Source organism: Centruroides sculpturatus, unplaced genomic scaffold (assembly GCF_000671375.1).
Source record: "Centruroides sculpturatus isolate CEXI.00-Female unplaced genomic scaffold, Cexi_2.0 scaffold40, whole genome shotgun sequence".
NCBI lineage: Eukaryota > Metazoa > Arthropoda > Arachnida > Scorpiones > Buthidae > Centruroides > Centruroides sculpturatus.
The window spans coordinates 72,570-82,002 of record NW_019384602.1 but is presented as its reverse complement, the minus strand read 5'-3'; the positions used below and the strand labels follow the sequence as shown (position 1 = coordinate 82,002).

At 31.6% G+C, this 9,433-nt stretch overlaps 1 protein-coding gene across 1 annotated transcript in view; it reads left to right on the top strand.

The window, feature by feature from the left end:
- LOC111625021 overlaps positions 1-9,433 on the top strand; it is a 28,635-nt gene that overhangs the window by 9,161 nt on the left and 10,041 nt on the right. Inside the window, exon 3 of the mRNA XM_023368028.1 lies at positions 8,749-8,804. Coding sequence (XP_023223796.1) covers positions 8,749-8,804 — 56 coding nt within the window. The remainder of the gene's footprint in view (positions 1-8,748; positions 8,805-9,433) is intronic.

Genomic DNA, 9,433 nt, shown 5'->3' with positions numbered 1-9,433 from the left:
TTGTCATTTTTTTATTTTTCTGTTGCCCTTTTGCAATTCATGATTAATAAAAATAATAAAATGTTACTTACAAATTAAAATCAGAAGAAATTTAACAAAGTTATAAACCGTAGCACCACGAACGTCTAGTCTGGTGTAGTACACCGATAGTGCTACTTGTTCATAGATGGCGTGTATAATTGAATTAAGTCGTATACCGAACAAAAGTCGTATACCGAGCAAAATTTGTTTCGTTCAAACAGGACGTATTCCGAATTGGACGTATTCTAAAGCAGACGTATACCGAGGTTCCACTTTATTTTAAACATTATTAATAATAATGAATACAAGTTTCTAATTGAAGCATACAGAATTTATATGTAATATGTACTCAGTAATGCTACTTAATTAATAATTAAATATGAATTAAACCGGTAATGTTCAAACTACAGATCTAGTTTGCTGTACAATTTACTCCAGTCCATGAAGCTACTTGAAACATCATCTGTAACACAGTCCAAAAAAATTGGTTTTTACACTACATTAATATTAATATTAGAAAGCAAACAATATGCATGAAACAGTAGGCAACAGAAATGTGAATGTTTTTGACTCAGTTAACATGACATAATAGGACAGAAAAGAAATAAAAAAAAACATTATCATTTCTCCAAATTGTTATCCACTGTTAAAGATGTATTATTATTTACTTTTTCCTAATTAACAGTATTTTAAAATTTAAATATGCTGATTGATAATATACAGTCGACCCCCCCTCCTATAAGATAGAGATACGTTCCATTCTTTAGGAATCCGATTTCTTACGAATCCTTCCAATCACAACCCGACACGTATCAAGTTTACGGACTACGGCTGTTTGAAAGATTTTCTTCCATAAAATTAATCGATTCTAGACTAATCCGACTCAACATTTCCAAAATACGTATATATTTTTTGGGAATAATCCGTATAAACTACGCTATAAACAAAAAATTGTAGGATTACTTACCGAGTGTCACCATTCGACATTGCCATTGCTCAACATTGTTTTCGTCGCGGAACAGCTCAGCAAAGAGCGGCCGATTTCTAACAACTTATTTTTCTGTGAAAACTTCGTAGAACTTCGGAGACATCATTAATATAAATAATTTTAATCGCCGTTGAATAAGAAATGTTTCTTTCACAAGAAATGTATAAAATTACAGTACTGTATTAGACTTACGGTACCTAATTTACATACTGACAGACGATAGTTAGCGTAAAAATCTCCGTAGCGTGGCGCCACGCTAGACGGCGGAAATTATATATTTAATTATAACAAAGTTACAATAAGTTAATATATAATTATATATACAGTACCTAATTTATATATAATTAATATATAATTATATGTACAGTACCTAATTTATATATAATTTATATAATACTGTCCAGACGATAGAAATCTCTCCGTAGCGTGGCGCTACGGACGGCGGGAAAGTAGTTCGGCTGCCCGATGACATTTGAGGTGTTTATAGGGAACTTTTACTATTTTTTACGGATACCTGGTAGCAATTTTTTCGTAGTTTTATAGGAATCGTAATTATAGGGACCGTAATTATAGGGGGGTCGACTGTAGTTATACACACACACACACACACACACACACATACACACAGCAACAATAGCAATATAACTTAAATTTTAATGTTTTGGTCTACTTTAAAAGACAATAATCAGGAATAACTGATTCACAAGTTACTGTAATTAACAATATAATGATACAGATAGCAAGGGGATAGCAAGTCCCCTGTAATTTTTCAAAGGAAGGATTTCTCAGAAATAAGCAGAATTCTGCAGTTTCTTCTGAAATTTACTCCCTGATAATTTTTAAGATGATTTCATACTATGCATATCATACATTAGCATGTATCTACAGTAGAGCATCGTTTATCCGAATCAATTTGGGACTGAGGTTGTTCGGATGACTTATTTTTTGAATAACCAATTATGTACGAAAAAATATATTAATCTATCCCATGTTGAAATTTTTTTCCGTTGCATGTCGCTTCGTGTTGAATTTTCGTCGATGTTAAGCCTAACGTAAACTTTTTAAAATAATAATTGTGGCTATTGTATCGTTAAAAGTTATTTCTTTATTTTTTACAAACAAAATAAATATATTGAAAAATATAAAAACAAAAAAAATTATACTTTAGAAATTGATCTAGTATCAAAAACGTTTGATTCAGCATGATACACAGTCCTCAGAAAAATACCACACAAAAGTGCCAGTGCTGCCAGCTAAAACACACACAGCAACAAAAAAAATATTGGAGTAGCCCAAGATATAGCCAAAGGTTTCAATGTCACAACACTAGCGAAAATTTAAATTTGCCGACTGGAATGCTTTCAGTTAACCAACATTTCGGATAATCGATGCTCTACTGTATGTGTGTTGATTTATGGGATTAAGAACTACTACAGGCCCCTAAGTTTTCTCATGACTTTGATAAAAATCCTCATCTCTCCTCTTGACAGCCTTGTATGAAATAATAATGTTGCATGTAAATAATCTGTTTCCAATTTCTGAGGATGTTTTAAACTAGAAATTAATTATGACAATTTCACTTTCAAACAGAAGCTATTTTCAAACATTTATTATGACATCATCACAATACCAGGCTGCAATTTTTAATCATATTCTTAATTTAAAATATATGCTCTCTGCCTCAAATTAGTAATAGCTTGCACTTGTACACCATACTTTTCCTGTTAGCAATAGAGTCATGCCAGTCATCTATCTAACCCCTCTCGGGGGAACATTTTTGAATTGAAATAACATGACTTCCAGTTTGCATCAGAAGTTTGTATATACCTAATCTGGTCTTCCTGCCCCTGAGGTTTCAATATCTGGTCTCGTCTTTCATCTAACTCCATTCTTGAAATTAAGGAAGGACAGACAGATAGACAGATGAATGACAGTGGGAATTTATGTCTACAGTTTTTCAAATTGCAGCCCAATGACATGAATAGTGCAAGTGATGACCAGATATTTTATAAAGTTATTCCAAGAATTTGAAATTCTAAATTTAAAAATAATTCTACGCTGAATGTAGTCAATTCTATATTTTTGAGGACTTAAGATAGAGATAAACTTCCAAACATAATTTTTCATTAATAGAAAAAGGTTTTAAAACAAAGTTTTTTAGTACTTCATTGCTTCTTGTTTTCTCTATTTAAATCTTTGGAAGTAAGCACAAAATTATTATGGGAACTTATCATATAGAACACTGTTGATTCACTATATAGACTTTGTTATATAAAAAGAAAATGTATTTCAGGCTATTCATTCTTCTTTAGCTTTTATTATACATATCTAATGAAACTGAAATGATGTATTTAATAGTGACAGCTGAGTAGAACGAATTTTTTTAAAACAAAAGGAGCTAAAACTAGTAAAACTGTAAAACATAAAATTTAAAACCTACTAAAAATTGACAAAGGGATAGTATTGAATTTGCAGTGTATTGAAATAAAAAAACTTTTTATTTCATGACTTCTCATGACTGATAAAAATCCCCATCTCTCCTCTTAACAGCATTGTATGAAATAATAATGTTACATGTAAATAATCTGTTTCCAATGTCTGAGGATGTTTTAAATTATGCATTTTTTTCATTTTGCAATGCATTTTGCAATATTGTGATACAGCAGTATGAGCAAAAGAAAATGTGAGAGACTTAAGAGAGAATTGTAGATTAGTGAAATTTTAACTTGTAACTATGACACCATAGATAGTTATAGAAATAGTTTAGAATAGACAGCATTTTGAAATTAGTCTTGAACACAAATTATCTGAAATTAACTGTACTAAATATTTGAATTAATATTTATTTGATTCTAACCTGCATTTTAATTTCTCAACGGGTCTTTGTGAAAAAAATAAAAAATACTGGTAATAAGATTTATTTATGAAGTTCAAAAAATGAGAAGTAACAAGGAGTGAAAAATCTTAAATACATAATTTAAAGTAAATCTTAATTGCTCTCACTATCACTATCATATTGTGAAAACAATTTAACGGTTGCACTATCACAGCTGACTTTGGAATTGGTGTTGGTGTTGTCATTTCCCAAACTAAGTCAACTTCTGTGCCATTCATTGCATCTGTAATGCAGCATTTTTTAATGGAATGAATTATTTCACTGGGAAATTTTTCTAGGTGACAGATATCCATTTTGCAATTTTTGAAGCATTCTCCTCCTATTTTCCCAGAAGCGGTTAAAGCGTGGTTTTCCAAATGTAACTAATTTTCGTATTCTTTTCTGATGTCTTTAAAAGGTTTGATGCAAACACTGAGCAGCTAAAGTTGGCTCATTAAAATTAAAAATACTACAAAATAAGCAATCCAATATTATCCTATGGCAGATCGAACTATTCACATACATAAGTTGTAGAAAATAACATTTGAATTTTTGCTGCATACTTCCTTATGCTGGGAAATTGATTTATATATATATTCATATGTTATGTGCTGCAGGTTGCAAAAAAATTACTGCGGGCCACGGGTTGCCCATCCCTGCTGTAGAAAAATGCTTTATAGGATCCACAACTTCAATGGAACAAAAAAGAATAAGCAATTTACAAAAGAAACTAGGATTTTTATTCTAACATCATTTATCGTTAACATTATTTGTATGTAAATATAGTAAACACAAGATAGCATAGGAAACATAAAATCAGTGTACAGTATTCTCTGATGTACATTCAGTACTATACTGTGCTTAAAAAAAAGATAAATGAACTCTTGATTTCAACAAAAACAGTAAATTTTTTAAGAATAACACAATTTTAACAAAAATTTAAATTTTCAAAGAAACTGTTAATTTTTTTTACATTAAAAAAAATATGCGAAAGGAGGTTTAGTTTTCTTTTGTCAACTGCATTATTTCAAAATTGCATAAAAAGAGGGATAGGAGTACGTATTAATAATTGTATAACCAAGAAAAAAGTGTGATATATGACTTTGTCTGATAGACTTGGTAAAGAGCTTTAATGTTTTTCCTTTATATTTAATTAAATTTAAATGGTTAGCGAACAAAGTGAATATAGTTGTAGTGTAATAACTCTTATGCTTTTATGTGAATACACTAAATAAATTTATTTTCTCATTGGCAATGACCGGGTCACGAGTTTTGCCTAAGGCTCGAAGTATCGCCACCCTGACTCTGCGTAAAAACGTTGATAATATGAAGTAATATGAGAGAAAACGAAAAATTAAGCTCAATAAATATTTTAAAAAATGGTACGTCTAAAACGAGACAAGAATATTCATGGATTTAATTGTACTTTGTTTGTTCGGTCACATTCGGTTCATAGCATTTTGAGAAATGGACCGTCCTATATATATAGGACACTAGGCTTTAGTAAAAAATTAAAATTATTCTGATGAAATTATTATGAAGTTTTTGTATAAATAGTGTACAATTAAAACATATTTAATAATTTAATTTTTNTGTTTCAAAATGAATATGAAGTGATAAAAAAAAAGAAGCATTTAATTTTTTATTAAACAAGAACATTAGAAAAGCAAACGACAAATCAAAGAAAGTTATTTGATTATGCAAATGAGATGCAAACTCAATTATCATGATAGAGTAACAAGAGACATATTGGTGGGGTGAACAGAAGCATGACAAACTGAACGAGAGTGCCATGCATTGACCGTTCAGTAGGGTGTATAAGACTGCTAAGACTCACTCAAGACTGCTAAACACAGACAGCAATGGAGCATAGACAGGATCAGATTGTCCAGCAGTTCTTGTGGGATCCTTTGCCACTTTTGCTCCAGGGCAACTTCTAGCTCAAGAAGTTGTGGGAGGCATTGGATGGTTTGCCAGACATTTTCTCAGTGCATCCCAAGCATGTTCAATGGAATTCAGATCTGGAGAATGTGAAGGCCAGTCCATATGTTCAATTCCTGCTTCCTGAAGCATGTTGTTGACGAAATGCGCATGGTGGGGTCTTGCATTATTGTCCATGAAAAGAAAGTTGTTTCCAATTGTTCTAGCGTAGAGTACCACTGTAGGGTGCAGAACCTCATCTTGATATCTGACAGCAGTCAGCAATTTATTTCTGATGACATGGAGGTTGGTATGACCACCAATGCTGATGCCATTCCACACCATGATTCCAGCACCATTGAAGGAGTCCCTTTTTTGCATGAAACATGGATTCTCCCTTGTTCCTTGTTCATGTGAGATCAGGACACAATGATTGTCAGGCTGCAGACTGAACTGTGACTCATCAGAAAAGAGGACAGCTAATCATGCATCACAGGTCCAGTGACGATGCTCAGCCCACTTCTACAGATTCTGTGGGTGTTCAGTAGATAATAAAATGCATACCATTGGTCACTGGGCATGCAGTCCAACACAATGGAGCCAATTTCGTATGGTCTGGGTGCATATCTGTCGTCTAGTGGCAGCAAGAAACTGTCCATGCTCCATTGCTGTCTGTGTTTAGCAGTCTTATACACCCTACTGAACGGTCAATGCGTGGCACTTTCATCCAGTTTGAAATACTTCTGTTCACCCCACCAATATGTCTCTTGCTACTCTTGCTGTCCCTGCAGCTCTGTTGCATTGCTGTGCCTGTTCCTTCTTGCCAGTAAGATTAAGTAGTGGTCATCTATTGCTGTTGTGGGGAATGGGCAACCCTGCCCTCATCATCTTCATACTATGGCAGTCTCTTGAAAATGATTCCACAGTCTACTAATCACTCTTTGGAATGTTCCAAGTGCTGTTGCCACTGTCATCTGTGTTTGACCAGCTTCAAGACATTCTGTGGCTCTCTAGGCTTCACATTCGGGCAAATCATGTTGCAGGGGCATTGCAAGGGCTGAGAAATTGTAGAATGTGCACTTTCAGATCAGGGAACATGCAGATATGCCAGCACTTTCAGCCTTTTGTATAGTGCATGAAATAAAAGTTGATTTTGCATTTTCGTTGACTTTTATTTGATTTGTGATTTTCTGATGATCTTGTTTAAATAAAAAAAAAAGTCAAATGCTTCTTTTTTTATTGCTTCATATTCATTTTGAAATATGCTCTAATTTTTGTGAGCAGTGTATTTTAAAAAGATTTTGACACTTCTCAAAAATTTATTTCTGGACTACCACAGGTGTTTGCAATATGAAACTTGTATTGTTGGAAAAACTTTATGACATTATAATGATTCATTATGTGTACTGGTCACAACAAACAACCAACCAATAATTCAATTCTTTCCAAACATACACCAGCATATTCTGCAAGACAGTAGTTAAAGCCTCATTTATTCAATTCTTTAGTTCATTCAAATAATGTGACTTGTGTATCACATGCCAAATTATTGTATGGAACACATTAACTCACAACTTGTCTTTCTTGTGGATTTCTGCAGGCTCTGCTGGAAAAAAGTTTGAATTCATTTAGGTCTTTTCAGAAGTCAAGGGCTTTTTTTTCTTTGCACAAGCAACCCTCCTCCTGGAATTTAAAACAGAGTCTTAGTGAGGGTTTCTTTGCAAATGTATGCAGAAATTATGTTGTACAGTTGTTACAGATTCTATTTTAATGAATTCCAAGATGCAGAAAGCCTTCTCTTGCTTGATAGGTGCCATTATTTTACATTATCAATGACATCTAGAATTCTGAATGAAATTCTGACTATATTTATTTATTGACTTCTGAAAAAAAATGTGTAAGTGCCTTTTTCCCATGTCCACAATGGGATGGCTAGTAGTGAAGAAAAGAGTCCCAACATATCCAAAACAGGATCACAGAACAGTTCTGATGTTCCTGACTTGAACTTGAACTCAGATCTTCAAAGAAGTTGGTACTTTTACCACCTTAGCCATCTAGTTGTCACTGAAAAATATATTGTGTTAAACTGGAACTGTCATATAAAACAAAGTTTTATTGCATTTTTCCACTTATGTTAAACTGAAATTGTCCAACTCAAGTACTGTTAGGTGTAAAATCAAATTTGAGTAATTTGAATTATTAGATAATTCAAACCATTGTTATAAAATTCTTATTTAAGTTAGTGTTTAAAAAATACAGTTAATTTTAACTTTCAGTATAAATTTGGATAATTTTTAGTCAATATATATCATATTTCAAAAAATAAAACTCTAAAAGAGAAAGTAGCATGTAGTGAACTGTTTTGCAAAATGCATGCATTTCAAGGATTCTCCAAAATGCAGGTTTTCTGTAAACTCTCGATATGGACAAAAGTTCAAATTACTCTTCTTAGTACTATTACTATATCAGCAGTGTTCCATATTCTTTGGCAATCTCACATTTTGGTCTATTTTCTTCTCCACTCTTGCCTAAAATGTTGAAATCATTAAATATAAATTTTAATTTGTTCCATACTTAGACACTGAAATAATAGCTAACTCCAGTAACTAGATGCAAAAGACACTAAAACTGAAACAAGTTGTCACTTGTTTCAGTTTTAGTGTCATTGTCAGTTTTTTATATATTTTTTGATCATATAACAGAACAAATTGTAAATTCAGATGAATGCATTTTAACAATTTTTTCTAAATTCAATTAGTTCTGTTTTCCACAAGAAATAAACTTTTATATTAATAGTTTTTTTAAGATTGATAATATGATAGTAACTTTTAGTATAATAATAGAATCATCATTTTTAATTTATTATCAATTTTATGTTTTTGGTTTTAATTATGTATCTAGATATGCATAATAATTCTGTTTTTTTTATTTTTTTTTATTTTAGGTTCAAATCTTGTCCTAAAAGCTATTCAGGCAATGATTAGAGATGAAGCTGATGAGGTAAAATTACATTTTCATTAAATGTTTTATTAAAATTTTTATTTCGCAATAGTTTGAAAATGAAGTTTTAAGAAATTTGAATGTAGACTCGAATATAGTTAATTAGAGGAAAACAAATTGATCCAAATATGTATCAATTTTTCATGTTATGTTAATATTAAACTTTTTTAATATTTATCCATAAGTTTCTAATGTAAAAATGTTTGTATGAGCAACTTTTATCATTATTATTATGACTAGAGGATCTTCCTCTGATTGCCTTCAATTGTCCAACTCTGGCAGGGCCATAGATTGAGTTGGGCCATTCATTGTTTTTAGCTTCTTGATGCATACTGTTGTCAAATTATTTGTCAAAAGTCAATCATATGATATACAGACACTATTTTCTAACCGAAGTATTTGTAGTTGTGTCATAATGTTAGTGTTTCATATTATTCAACTGCTATTTGGAAATATGATTTGGGCTATAGAATGATCAGATAGACCCAAGAGAGGCATAAAATTATTTTTTACTATGTGTGTTCTAAAATGTAGCTGTATGAGAAAAATAGTACACTGAACCTATTTGATATTAATACAAATGAATAAATAAATATATTTATAAACTTTATACAAAAATATTTATGTTT